The sequence below is a fragment of the Pteropus medius genome, unplaced genomic scaffold, assembly GCF_902729225.1.
Source record: "Pteropus medius unplaced genomic scaffold, Ma_sr-lr_union100, whole genome shotgun sequence".
NCBI classification, from domain to species: Eukaryota; Metazoa; Chordata; class Mammalia; order Chiroptera; family Pteropodidae; genus Pteropus; species Pteropus medius.
The window spans coordinates 22,612,916-22,626,157 of NW_024349797.1; the positions used below are offsets into that span (position 1 = coordinate 22,612,916).

The following is a 13,242-nucleotide window of genomic DNA, read 5'->3' on the forward strand; positions in this document are numbered from 1 at the left end:
CCGCCCTGCCCTCTCAGTTCCGCACAGATATCGCCAGGACCGAGTATCTTTCCAATGCCGACGAGCGCCTTCGCTGGCAGGCCAGCTCCTTACCTGCAGACGACCTGTGCACGGAGAACGCGATCATGCTGAAGCGCTTCAATAGGTATGTGCTCATGCGCGCGAGGAGGGCAGCTTGGAAGTTCTCGTGTGTCATGAGTCCGGTATAATTTTTTTCGAAACACCTTTGAGAAGGTGAGTAGGCAGTTGGGAGCAGGCTTGCAGGGCTGGCAGGTGCGTGCTGGTCCCCTTCCACATTCCATCCTTCCACATCGGCTGGCTGAACTGCTCTGCGGTGTGAATACACATCTAGCGTGACGTGAGATTGACGGGCAGGATTGTGTGTCGGGGTGGACGTTAAAACAGACCAGAAGTTAAAGAGGAACTTGTTACCCGTTTTTTGGTATAAGGCCAGAGTAACAAATGGAACGTGGCTTCAGTGAAGGTCAGCGACACTGTAGGCCATGGGGGTCCTCACTTCTGACCCCGGACAGGCCGCCCAGCTCCTAAGGCTTGACCCTTCTCTGTGGCCACTCTACACCCAGACACCCTCAACGTTTTCTCTTCTTTAAAAAATTCACTCCGAGATTTCTTTTTAACGTCATCTCAATATCTGAGAACTTTTGAGCCCTTGCAGGATGCCACTGTCCCAGGGACACAAAGATGATGACTCTTCCAGGTGTCATTTGATTTTGAGCAAGCCCTCCGGTCCCATGTGTGGCTCCAGCCTCTTGCCAGATGGTGCTGGGGAGAATATTGATCCGTCAGTTGTCTGTGTGAGGGGCCGGATTCGTGTGAATGGAAAACACGATCACTTCTAGGTGTTTACTCAGTAGACTGACACACGTAGAGAGTGACAGACCTAAGGGTGTTCGAGGACGGGGTGTATGCCAGCAGAAGACTGGAAATGCCTCACAGGCCCCACCTTAGTGCCAGCTGACGGAGGCCCGCACTCACCACCACGGGAGCCGGGCGTCCTTGCAGACCAGGCCGTTCACACGGGACCTGCATGCAGAGAGTGCTCCAGCAGGGAGAGCGGGGGCGGGCTGTGCTCCCCCCGGATGCACATGTGTCTGTAAACACCGAAACGTGCTTCGCGTGGGCAGACCAGAAACAGGACCAATGGATGGTGGGGGGTTCTCCTCACGTATCCTTCCATGAGCATTTGTGTGTATGTTACATGTTTTTAAATTTTTTGATTGGCTGTAGGACCCTGAACACTTCAGCCTTTTTGTGCCTCATTTTCCTGCTCTGTAAGAATGGGTCTGATATCAGTACCTATCTCGTAGATTATTGTGGAGATTGAATGAAGACATGTCTATAATTTGCCAGAGTCCCTGACAACTTAAACTCTTTATAATTGTTGGGTCTTGGTGCTGCTCTAGCACTGTCGATACGTACTTAATAGGAGGTCGCTGTCTAGAAGGGATGTAAATAATACACAGCACAGTAATTCTAACGTGGCGTGCTCGGCCTTTGGACAGGCACGTGCAGGACGCTGAGAGAGCACCTGTGCCCCAGAGAGGGCCCTCAGTCCGTGCCTGCCTTCCTTCCCTCTTCGTTACAGAAGTTCTGAAACACGATTTTAGCATTAAGCACCTAGGCCGCGTCTCTGCAGGGCGATCGGGGAGGGGCGGCCTCTCCGCCTGCCTCACAGGCTCCGTGCCATGTCTGCGTGTGTCCCGTTGGCTCCTGCAGCCTGCTCTTCCGCCTCATCCACAGGTACCCGCTCATCATCGACCCCTCCGGACAGGCCACGGAGTTCATTATGAATGAGTACAAGGACCGTAAGATCACGCGGACCAGCTTCCTGGATGACGCCTTTAGGAAGAACCTGGAGAGCGCACTGCGGTTTGGTAACCCCCTGCTGGTCCAGGTATGTGCGTCTGGATTCTTCAGACCCCGCTTCCAAGAGAATTCTTTTTAGGGCTACGTTTAGATTTTTTTTAAACAGTTGATGTGAAATAAAACTAAGTTACACAATACAAAGTGATAGTTTTGAACTTTGTAAGACTTCATTTGATACTAAAGAAAGGATAAAGCTTTGGGATTGTTCTCTTAAAAAATAAGTCCAACAAAAGCAGGGTTTGCACTTAAAATTCCACTTAGTCTATAAGTCATCAGTGTCCACTGGAGCCACCTGCAGTGATCGACGTGCTCTGCAGCCGGTGCTGTCCAGCGTGGCAGTCACACAGTGGCTGATGTGACTAAAGAAAGGAATTTTAATTGAGGTGGCCACATGGGGCTCGGGCCTACCATATTGGCCAGCGCAGGTCTGAATGGCTAGGTGCTCTGGGAAGGTGTTTATCTGGAGTGGGGAGTCAGTGTTGTTACACCATGATTTGGGTGAACTCAATACTGTGAAGCCCTAACCGGCAAACTTCGTACGTGTGTCTACAGGATGTGGAAAGCTATGATCCAGTTCTGAATCCGGTGCTGAACCGTGAAGTCCGGCGAACGGGGGGTAGAGTACTGATTACCCTTGGTGACCAAGATATAGACCTGTCCCCATCATTTGTCATCTTCTTGTCCACCCGCGATCCAACTGTAAGCAGAGGCACTTCGCGTATAAACGTGTGGCGGTATTGGGAGTTAACAGCCGAAGTGACAAAGCAGACTGTGCTGTCACCCCTTTTGGCAGGTCGAGTTCCCACCAGATCTCTGCTCCCGGGTCACGTTTGTCAACTTCACAGTCACTCGAAGCAGTTTACAAAGCCAGTGTCTAAATGAAGTACTTAAAGCAGAGAGACCCGACGTGGACGAAAAACGTTCCGATCTTCTTAAACTTCAAGGTACGTTTCTGGATCTGTGGCTTTCAGATCCAGGGGCAGGTGAGGAGGTTGGACTTCTAAGGGACTGGGAGGTTTCCAGGTTGTGACGGACTCTTCAGAGAGCTTTCCTTGTGAGAGAAGGCAAGTACTCCGGCAAACTCAGGCTGTTTCCATCACTGAAGGAGAATTTCAGCTGCGTTTGCGTCAGCTGGAGAAGTCTCTGCTGCAAGCTCTGAACGAGGTGAAAGGGCGCATTTTGGATGACGACACGATCATAACGACTCTGGAGAACCTCAAGAGGGAGGCGGCCGAGGTGACAAGGAAAGTCGAGGAGACCGACATCGTGATGCAGGAAGTGGAGACCGTGTCCCAGCAGTACCTGCCGCTGTCCACTGCCTGCAGCAGCATCTACTTCACCATGGAGGCTCTGAAGCAGGTGACCTGCGGCGGGCAGCAGGGGCCAGGCGGGGCCCGCGGCGCTGCGCCCCGCGGGGGCTAACGGTCGTCGTCCTGGCCCCTCAGATACACTTCCTGTACCAGTACTCCCTCCAGTTCTTCCTGGACATCTATCACAACGTCCTGTACGAGAACCCGAACCTGAAGGGCGTCACGGACCACACGCAGCGCCTCTCCAGCATAACGAAGGACCTCTTCCAGGTGTGGCGCCGGCACGTGGCGGTTTCCCCGGGGGGAAGTGCAGACGCGATCCCTCAGAAGCAACAGCATTTCCTGCTTCTGTGCCCAGGTGGCGTTCAACCGGGTGGCCAGGGGCATGCTGCACCAGGACCACATCACCTTCGCCATGCTGCTGGCGAGAATCAAACTGAAGGGCACGATCGGGTAAGGCCGGGCGCCCCGCCTCACCTCCCTCCTGGACGACGGCGTTCGACGTTAGGATGTGTTCTTGTTTTCTCTAAGTCATTACTGCTCTTTTAGTGACAGCAGAAATGAACCTAAAAGACCCAGCTAGCCCGTCGCCTCCTTTGCAGGGAGCCCACCTACGAGGCCGAGTTCCAGCACTTCCTGAGAGGGAAGGAGATCGTGCTGAGTGCCGGCTCGACGCCCGAGATCCGGGGCCTCACCGTGGAGCAGGCCGAAGCAGTTGTGAGGCTGAGCTGTCTCCCTGCATTTAAAGATCTGATCGCAAAGGTTCAGGCCGACGAGGTGGGTGTTCCAGACGTGCCTGTCCCCAGGAAATTGGCAGTGAGGGAGTGCGTGTGTTGTGGCAAACCCAGAAACATGTTCATGCGCTTATCAAACGTCTGGTAGGCCAGGCCCAGCCTGTGCCCACCGAGATGGCCTGCCCACGGTGACACTCCCGCTGTCTCTCCACAGCAGTTCAGCATCTGGCTGGACAGCAGCTCCCCAGAGCAGACAGTGCCGTACCTCTGGAGCGAAGACACGCCTGCAAGTAAGCCCCGGTCAGGCCTCCTTGCTTTCATTCCGGACCTAAATGTCCGGTTGGGTTTTGGTGCTTGAAGAAGGGACGCTGCCCCCAGATAGTCCCTGGTTCCTAAAAGAAATATTCCAGCGTTAAAACTTGAGGAGTTAGCTTAGAAGTAGGAGAGCAAAAAATTCCTAATTCCTGTTCCAACTCACTCTTAAAGACCAAAAGAGAAACAGGAAGGCCTTTGCCCACCGTAGGGAGAGATGGGCTGTTTTGAGTGTGTCACCCGAGGCCCTGGGCCAGCCGGGCCCTGGAGGAGGCGGGTGAGCTCTACCCCGGCTGCAGGCCACCAGTGCTGGCACTCCTGTGCAGTGGTCCTAGATTCCAGTGTCCCCTGCAGCGCACAGGTATCGGGGTCTTTTAACATCAGTAACTGGCACAGTACCCACAAGGAGACCGAAGCAGTCGCTGTTGTCGGTGTGTCCAGAGGTTCACTGAGGACACAGGAGGTGGTGGCACTTCTCCTGGGGGCAGAGAAGAGCAGAGGTGGTGTCAAGATTCCTGAGGTTGTTCGATCTGAGTCTTAGACACTGTTCGCCAAGCCAGGCGGGGCACAGCTCGCAGCCTGAGCTGTCGCCAGCCCCCCGCCCCTCCGCACGGTCTCGTTTCAGCACCCATCGGGCAGGCCATCCACCGCCTGCTCCTGATCCAGGCTTTCCGCCCCGACCGCCTGCTGGCCATGGCCCACCTGTTCGTCTCCACGAACCTCGGCGAGTCCTTCATGTCCATCATGGAGCAGCCACTCGACCTGACCCACATCGTGGACACAGAGGTGCGCCTCACCGCCCGGGCTCCCCTGGCCCCTGGCGGGTACCCACTATCCTCTGGGACACTCTGACCTCCGACTTCTTCGTGTGCAGGTGAAGCCGAACACACCTGTCCTGATGTGCTCTGTGCCTGGTTACGATGCCAGCGGGCATGTCGAGGACCTCGCGGCTGAGCAGAACACACAGATCACCTCGATCGCAATCGGTAAGGGTGCCCGATCGCTCCCTGGGGCTGACGGCCCGCAGAGTTCATGGTGGGCACTGACTCCAGGCCTGCCATGCTGACGCTAAGCTTTCTGGCTCCAGGCTCAGCAGAAGGCTTCAACCAAGCAGATAAGGCGATAAACACGGCGGTGAAGTCGGGCAGGTAGGCCGCTTTTGTCTGTTCAGAAACCTTGGCTGCTAAGAGCTTGACCGGAGACCGAGCTGGGCCGTGGCTCCCCCTCCCTCTGCTTACAGGTGGGTGATGCTGAAGAACGTCCACCTGGCGCCGGGGTGGCTGGTGCAGCTGGAGAAGAAGCTGCACTCCCTGCAGCCGCACGCCTGCTTCCGACTCTTCCTCACCATGGAGATCAACCCCAAGGTGGGCGGGCAGCGGGGGGCTCCGCCTTGTGCCGTGTTCAGACGGCCGTGCACGGAGCTGAGCTGACGCACACAGCAAACCAGAGTGGTGACGGGCGCCGTGTCCCCCTCAGGTGCCTGTGAATCTGCTGCGCGCCGGCCGCATCTTCGTGTTCGAGCCGCCCCCGGGGGTGAAGGCCAACATGCTGAGGACATTCAGCAGCATCCCTGTGTCGCGGATATGCAAGGTAAAGGCGCGCCCGGCACCAGACCAGGCGCGCGTCTCTGCGCCCCCAGAAACTCTGGCACGGCCGGTCATGCTGGGAGTTTTACTTAAGTGCAGGTAAAACTTCCCCTCTGTGAACAGCGTGGAGGATACACGAACAGTGGCAGGTGGCAGGGCTGCGACAGGCTCCAGGCGAGCAGACACGCCCGCGGTAAAGCTCTAGCTACATCCCCTGTTTGTGTCCCGGACTAGGTGTCTGGAGCCCTCCGCTCCCTAGCACAGCACCAAGCAAAGGGCGAGGCTCGTGGTGGGAGGAGGGGTCCAGATACTGCACTGGACCGTTGAACAGCGTGGGCGCTAGGCGTGCCGACCTCCATGCTGTCAAAAACCCGCGTGTAGCTTCGGACTACCCTGAAACTTTACAGCCGTCTCCCAGTATCTGCAGGGAGTGGTTCCAGGGCAGCCCCTCCCCCTGCGCATACCAGAATCCGTGGCTGCTCGCGTCCGCTCTGTAGTGGCGTAGATGAGTGCACGCAGTCGGCCCCCACGTCCACCCGTGTGAACCAGGAGTACAGATGGCTGGCTGGGTGTGTCTTAAAAAGCCCTGCATACGAGTAGACCCGGCCAGTCCAAACCCGTGCTATTCAAGGGGCAACTCTATTTTGTGCCAGAATGTACCTTTTTGGACATTTTTAGGAAAACTGTCCCCCGTGTAATTTTTTGCTGGCTGAACAGTTTATCTCAATGGTGTCATTGAGCCGTGCCGAGCATCGGCATTGATGTGCTGCGCCCGAAGCCCTAGAGCTCAGGCAGTGCGGGGTCAGGACGTGGGAGGCTCTTTGTAGAGCTTCGATCCTGACGTAGGACTGTGCTGTCTCCCGGGATGGAAAGGGCGCTGCTTCCCGTTGACCCTGTGCGGGTTCCCTTCCCCCTCTAGTCTCCCAACGAGCGTGCTCGCCTGTACTTCCTGCTGGCCTGGTTCCACGCCGTCATCCAAGAACGCTTACGGTACGCGCCTCTGGGGTGGTCAAAGAAGTACGAATTTGGAGAGTCTGATCTGCGGTCAGCCTGCGACACCGTGGACACGTGGCTGGACGACACGGCAAAGGCAAGTGTGGGCCGTGCCTGGTCAGAAATGGAAGAGAAGCACTCAGAACCGCGGTGGTGGCGCATCGTGTGCTCGGCTCACACACACAGCCACGGGGGGAGGGGGTGGTGCGGAGACGGGCGCGTGAGGGAGGGAGCCCGCGGGTGGAGAGCGGGCGTTCTGGCGCCCCGCCCCGCGCACACTAACCAGCCTCGCTCACCAGGGGAGGCAGAACATCTCGCCGGACAAGATCCCATGGTCCGCTCTGAAGACCTTGATGGCCCAGTCTATCTACGGCGGGCGAGTGGACAATGAGTTCGACCAGCGTCTGCTCAACACTTTCCTGGAGCGCCTGTTCACGACGAAGAGCTTCGATAGTGAATTTAAGCTGGCCTGCAAGGTCGACGGGCACAAGGACATTCAGATGCCAGACGGCATCAGGTACGCCCCTGCCTCACGTGACCGACACGGCTGCGGCACCAGGCCGTTTCCAGTGTTAGCCGTGACCACGTTTCCCAACGTGCTGGTTTTGCAGGCGCGAGGAGTTCGTGCAGTGGGTGGAGCTGCTCCCCGACGCCCAGACGCCCTCCTGGCTGGGCCTGCCCAACAACGCCGAGAGGGTCCTCCTCACCACCCAGGGTGAGTGCCCCGACCCCCAGCCTCCCCTCCCAGAGCGCCTCGCTCCTGGGGAGGCAGAGAGCAGAAGCAGCTCCCGTTGGGGTGTTTCCTGCAATATGGGCTCAGTTCTGGGCAAAAGCCTTGATGTTTACGTAAATGAGGTCTGGAAATCCCATTTAGGTTTTCATCCAACAGAAATAATCTCATTTTTTTTAGAATTGTGAAGTGCTTGGTACTAAGTGGTATTTTAAAACGATTACTCTATCAAAATAGGGTTTTTTTAGAAAAAAAATTTTTCTTTACTTGCAAGGTTTTTATCAGTAAATCGTGTAATCCAGTCATCCTGAAAGTGGTTCCCAGAGCAGTAGTATTAACCTTACCTGGGAATTCTTAGACATGCAGATTCTCTGGCCTCAGCCCACACCCCCTGAATCAGAACTCTGTTAATAAGGCCTTGTGGGGCCGATGCACAGCCAGGTGTGAGAAGCACTGCTGTAGCCCAGACTGCCCTCAGCGGGACGCGGGCCTGGCTCACGCACTGGTTGCTAGGACGGAATCGAACCATTCGTGGCAGGCTGTCCGTTTAGCTCTGTGACAGGCACCCCAGCTGTGGGGCTGGCTTTCTGACCAGGGATGACCTAGAATGCATGCCAGTGAGGTGGTGGCAGCCCCATAGGTGACCAAAATGACCAGTCGGGCTGGTCAGCAGCTGAGAGTTTGAGGCCTGGGTGCTAAGTTTGAGGTGGGGGTAGGAACAGTCTCACACAGAAGCACGTGCGGCCAGGCGCCACCTAAGGACAGGGCTGGCGCTGAGAAACACATCGCTGAGGAGTTTCCTCCGGCGAATGTCACAGTGACCTCACGCGGCCAGGTAGCCTGGTCCGCTGCACGCCCAGGCTGTATGTGCAGTCTGCTGCTCCTGGGCCACAAGCCCGTCAGCGTGTGTCTGTGTCAGCAACACAGGATTAAATCAAGCAGAGAGATGGGTAAACGTGAGGCGTGTGAGGCCGCTGCCAGCGAACAGGCGCCCTGTTCCACAGCAAAACTTTTTTACATAAGTAGAAAAAGTGAGTACACTCTGAAGTTACCACGCTGTACTTTTTATTAATATATGAGCCAGCAACATGGTCATTTGTTGTCGTCCTCAAGCACCTGTCCTGTGCTTTCACGTGACTGTCAGCGCAGGAGGTTTACGCATCAGCAGCACCACCAACACATGGTCAGTGCGTTGGCTGCCATGGGGACGGCTACATCGCTAGGTGATGAGAAATTTTCAGCCGCATTATCATCTTACGGGACCGTCTCACTGACTGAAAGGTCTTGACACAGCATATGACTGTACTGAGATCATTTAGGGCAAGGGTCCCCCAAACCCAGGCCACAGACCAGTACTGCTCGGTGGCCTGTTAGGAGCCGGGCCGCATGGCAGGAGGTAAGTGGCGGGCGAGCGAGTGAAGCTTTGCCTGTGTCTGCAGCCGCTCCCCAGCGCTGGCATCACCGCCTCAGCTCTGCCTCAGATCACCAGTAATCAGATTCTCATACGGGCACCGGCCCCTGGTGCCATAAAGTTTGGGGATCGCGGATTTAGGGTATTAACACTGAGTGTCACCTGCCGTGACCCCAACCTGGTCTTTTCCTGTGACAAGGGAATGGTTTGCAGGATTGGTCACTCACTATGTTCTAATAGCAACCGGGTCCTTGTGAATGCCCCGTCAATTCTCTGTGACTGGTGCCGGACCCCCGTCATGCCAGCTCTCAGCTACGGACAGACACCCTGCCCCGTTTTAGAGTGGCCCTGAAGCCCAGGGCTAACAGGGCTGCCCGAGGTCACTGGCCCCGTGTGCGGAGGCCCCGAGGTTCACGCCCACGTGCCTCCTCAGCCCTGCCTCCAGGCAGCAGTGCTGCTCCCAGCTCGGGCCGGGACGGGTGCGGTCAGGCACACCAGGGTTTACACAGGTGGGCGCAGGCCTTTGAGGGGAGCAGGTGAGCGGGGTCCAGCCGGAAGTAGTGACAAGTTCACAGCACAGATGGCCTCCCTGCCTAAGCCCTCCCTCCCCCACCTCCTCATCAGGCCATTTCAAAGCAGGTTCCCTCTCAGGCTGCTGGCCCAGTCCCACGGCCCTGGCTGGACCTGGTAGCAGGTGTTCTGGCCAGGCCGTTTTCTGTGCTGCAGAAACACATGCTCACTCGGCACCTGGTGGGTAAACTCATCACGTGGCCTTTACATCTCGATCTTCTTTCCCTCTGACCTCCCGCCCGTCCGGTCCTTCCATGCGCTGCTGGTGGGTTTGCGGCCCAGGTGTGGACATGATCAGCAAGATGCTGAAGATGCAGATGCTGGAGGACGAGGACGACCTGGCCTACGCCGAGGCCGAGAAGAAGGCGAGGCCAGATGCCACGTCAGACGGGCGCCCCGCCTGGATGAGGACGCTGCACACCACCGCCTCCAACTGGCTGCACCTCATCCCTCAGACGCTGAGCCACCTGAAACGGACGGTGGACAACATCAAGGTGGCTGTGCGGGGCGTGGGTGGGGCTGCCCCAGTGTCCACGGGCTTGAGATGGTCTTAGCAAGATGGACGGGCAGACAGCTGTGCATAGTGTTGTCACATGGCAAGCACACGCCTGAACCCAGACAAGAGGGTTGACCCTCATTAAACTGGCCAGACACGGCTAAGGAGGTTGTGTGGCTTTGCGAAGCTAGCTTAATGACTCCCCAGAGAGTTGTCTGGGCTGTGTCCATCGGGCGGGGCCGCAGCAGGACTGCGACCAGCTTCATGCAAGGTCTGGGCCCAGCCCGTGCTCCGATGCAGCTGCGGGACCGGCAGGGCTGTGACTTCCCCGGCTCCCAGCAGCTGGCGCCCTCGGCTTGCCCGATTCTCTTCTGCACTGGGGAAGGGGCCTCTTCTGAACTCCACCTTTCCCTCTGGCCGTCTCTTCGCACGATTTAGGATCCTCTGTTCAGATTTTTTGAGAGAGAAGTGAAGATGGGAGCGAGGTTGCTGCAGGACGTTCGCCAGGATCTTGCCGACGTCGTCCAAGTGTGTGAAGGGAAGAAGAAACAGACCAACTACCTGCGCACGCTCATCAACGAGCTGGTGAAAGGTGCTGGGCCGCTGCTCCGGGCCGGAGCACAGCGCGGGGTGGGCCCGGTCCCCAGCCCCTCGCCGCAGCTGCGCCTCATGCACAGCCGGGGCCCTCGCCTCAGGGCAGGCTTGGAAATTCCTGACAGGATTTCTTTTCCTTTTATACTGGCTCACTGAATATGTATTAAAATCTTTATGCCGTGTCTGCAGTTTTGGGGGGATTAGGACAGAGAAAAGGTGGGCGACCTGAGTCCAAAGACACGGGGCAGCCCCACGTGTCTCCCATTGGCCCCAGAGCCTGAATGGCCAGTGACAGAGACTCGCTGGGTAGAGCTGGGCCGTGGTGTACTTGGGGTGACTGTGGTCCTGTTGGAGCAGATGCAGAGGTGATGGCGGCCCTTCCCGGCGCGCGAGCTACAGCTGTGAGGTGGCAGGGCATGCGCGTGGGGCACTCTTGAGACACCCGGTCTGCATCAGGGACTTGGAACTGACGCCAGCCTGGACCTTCTCACCCACAGGCATCTTGCCTCGGAGCTGGTCCCACTACACGGTGCCCGCGGGCATGACCGTCATCCAGTGGGTGTCCGACTTCAGCGAGAGGATCAAACAACTACAGAACATCTCACTGGCAGCTGCATCTGGCGGCGCCAAGGAGCTAAAGGTGGTGACAGCCGCTCCTGAGCAGCCTGGGGGTTTGGGAGGAACAGCAGCCGAGCAGCTGGGGTGGGGGACAGGCAGGGGCCGAGTCTGATCTGGGGGAGCAGGCGGGCTCGCTCCTCAACCAGGCTGCTTCTTCCCACAGAACATCCACGTGTGTCTGGGCGGCCTGTTTGTGCCTGAGGCATATATCACTGCCACCAGGCAGTACGTGGCCCAGGCCAACAGCTGGTCCCTGGAGGAGCTCTGCCTGGAGGTCAATGTCACCACCTCACAGAGTGCCACCCTCGATGCCTGCAGCTTTGGCGTCACAGGTGAGTGGTGTGTGTGTAGACCCAGCCCACCGTCTTGGCTTCTCTCTCGCGTTCCCCGCAGCTGCACTGGCCTCCAGCTTGGCCAGCTCGCCTGCTCGCGGGTGCCTGGTGGTCCTTGGACGGCGCTCCCACCCGAGGTGTGTGGGGAGGTCGGCTGCCCAGGAGCCAGAGCCGTGCCGTTTGTCAGCGCCAGCGTCCTGTGGCCAGTGGGTTTGCAGAGCTGTTCCCGCTCCCGACCGCTCACCTTCCCCCTCCAGGTCTGAAGCTGCAGGGGGCCACGTGCAGTAACAACAAGCTCTCGCTCTGCAACGCCATCTCCACCGTCCTCCCGCTGACACAGCTGCGCTGGGTCAGGCAGACCAACGCCGAGAGGAAGGCCAGCGTGGTAAGCGGCGGGCACCACATCAGTACCGGGGCGACGTGCCCTCCCGTTTCCCCGGGGACTTCTTCCTGTAACTAGGAATCAGCTACCTCAGGGAGAAACCCACCCACGTCCCTCTGCAGTAAAGCCCTGTGTCGCCACGGCCACCTTCAGCCGTCCCGCGGCCCGGTTCTCGTTCTTCCCTAACCCACCAGTGAGCCCCTCTGCCTTTCCTCGTAGGTGACCCTGCCCGTCTACCTGAACTTCACGCGTGCAGACCTCATCTCCACGGTGGACTTCGAAATCGCCACCAAGGAGGACCCGCGCAGCTTCTACGAGCGCGGCGTCGCTGTCCTCTGCACGGAGTGACCGGGCTTCCCCAGGGCCCCGTTCCGTGCTGGCTCAATGCTCCACTTCACATTGACTCGTCATCAGAACGTTTGCAGGGTGTGCACTTGTCCCAGGAAAGTCGTCGCTTTGAGGTTGGCGGAACGTGGACGAGGCCCGACCCCTGGACTGGTGGGAACTGGCGGGCGCCACGCACGTGTGCGCGGGTTGATCGCATGGCTCGTTTTATGAAATAAAACACTAAGCATGAGCCGGCCCCTCCTCTTCCGTCCAGGCGCTGGTCCCAGGATCCTGCTGGGTCGTGAGCGCCTTGGGCACTAGGGCAGCTCAGCTCCAGCTTGGGGAGCCCACTCAGGGCCACGGGACCAGCCAGATGTGCCCAGAAAGCTCAATACCTTAGCTCGTGCAGCCCCTCGTAGTGGAGCCTGGCAGTGTTGTGTGTCACAGGTGAGGGCGCCGACACCGTCATCGGGCTCTGCCACCCGTCTGTCTCCTCCCTGGCCCCTTCATTCCACAGCTCCTAGGGTGGCAGGAAGCAGAGCACGCAGTAGGCTGTGTGGTTGTGTGGGACATGGAGGGTGACAGGCGTGGTGGCTTCTGGCCTTTCCTGCCCTGCAAGAGATCTGGGATGATCGAGTCCAGGCCTCAGGCTGTGATAAAACCTGTTCTTCCTGCTGGTGGCCACCAGGACCGGCCACCCGGCCACCATGTGAACTGTTCTGGGCCACCAGCAGAGTGGTGGCCTGAGGCCTGACTGGATACTCAGGCCCTGCCTCCGAACCCCAAGGGCTCCCGTGAGCTGCCGGCTCCAGCTGTCCCCCAGCCTGAGACTTGGACTCAGAGCCGGCTCCTCACCCGCTTCTCGAACGTCCCACCAGGGGTCCCTAGGTGGCTGACTGCAGTCCAAACTTGTATTCCATTGAAAATTGGGGCCTATTTTAAATGTTTTTCTCTGAACCA

The 13,242-nt window shown here is 58.0% G+C and overlaps 1 protein-coding gene across 1 annotated transcript in view; it reads left to right on the top strand.

Annotated features, from left to right (window-relative positions):
- DYNC1H1 (dynein cytoplasmic 1 heavy chain 1) overlaps nt 1–12,532 on the top strand; it is a 64,987-nt gene extending 52,455 nt beyond the window's left edge. Inside the window, exons 56-78 of the mRNA XM_039884243.1 lie at nt 18–145; nt 1,762–1,915; nt 2,440–2,586; nt 2,681–2,831; nt 2,993–3,246; nt 3,333–3,467; nt 3,556–3,650; nt 3,800–3,974; nt 4,146–4,221; nt 4,869–5,029; nt 5,118–5,229; nt 5,331–5,391; nt 5,484–5,607; nt 5,720–5,833; nt 6,749–6,919; nt 7,122–7,339; nt 7,434–7,537; nt 9,816–10,027; nt 10,468–10,621; nt 11,121–11,263; nt 11,405–11,573; nt 11,831–11,958; nt 12,175–12,532. Of these exons, the coding sequence (XP_039740177.1) occupies nt 18–145; nt 1,762–1,915; nt 2,440–2,586; nt 2,681–2,831; nt 2,993–3,246; nt 3,333–3,467; nt 3,556–3,650; nt 3,800–3,974; nt 4,146–4,221; nt 4,869–5,029; nt 5,118–5,229; nt 5,331–5,391; nt 5,484–5,607; nt 5,720–5,833; nt 6,749–6,919; nt 7,122–7,339; nt 7,434–7,537; nt 9,816–10,027; nt 10,468–10,621; nt 11,121–11,263; nt 11,405–11,573; nt 11,831–11,958; nt 12,175–12,303 (3,315 nt within the window). The 3' untranslated portion in view covers nt 12,304–12,532. The remainder of the gene's footprint in view (nt 1–17; nt 146–1,761; nt 1,916–2,439; nt 2,587–2,680; nt 2,832–2,992; nt 3,247–3,332; nt 3,468–3,555; nt 3,651–3,799; nt 3,975–4,145; nt 4,222–4,868; nt 5,030–5,117; nt 5,230–5,330; nt 5,392–5,483; nt 5,608–5,719; nt 5,834–6,748; nt 6,920–7,121; nt 7,340–7,433; nt 7,538–9,815; nt 10,028–10,467; nt 10,622–11,120; nt 11,264–11,404; nt 11,574–11,830; nt 11,959–12,174) is intronic.
- Nucleotides 12,533–13,242: the final 710 nt, after the last annotated feature.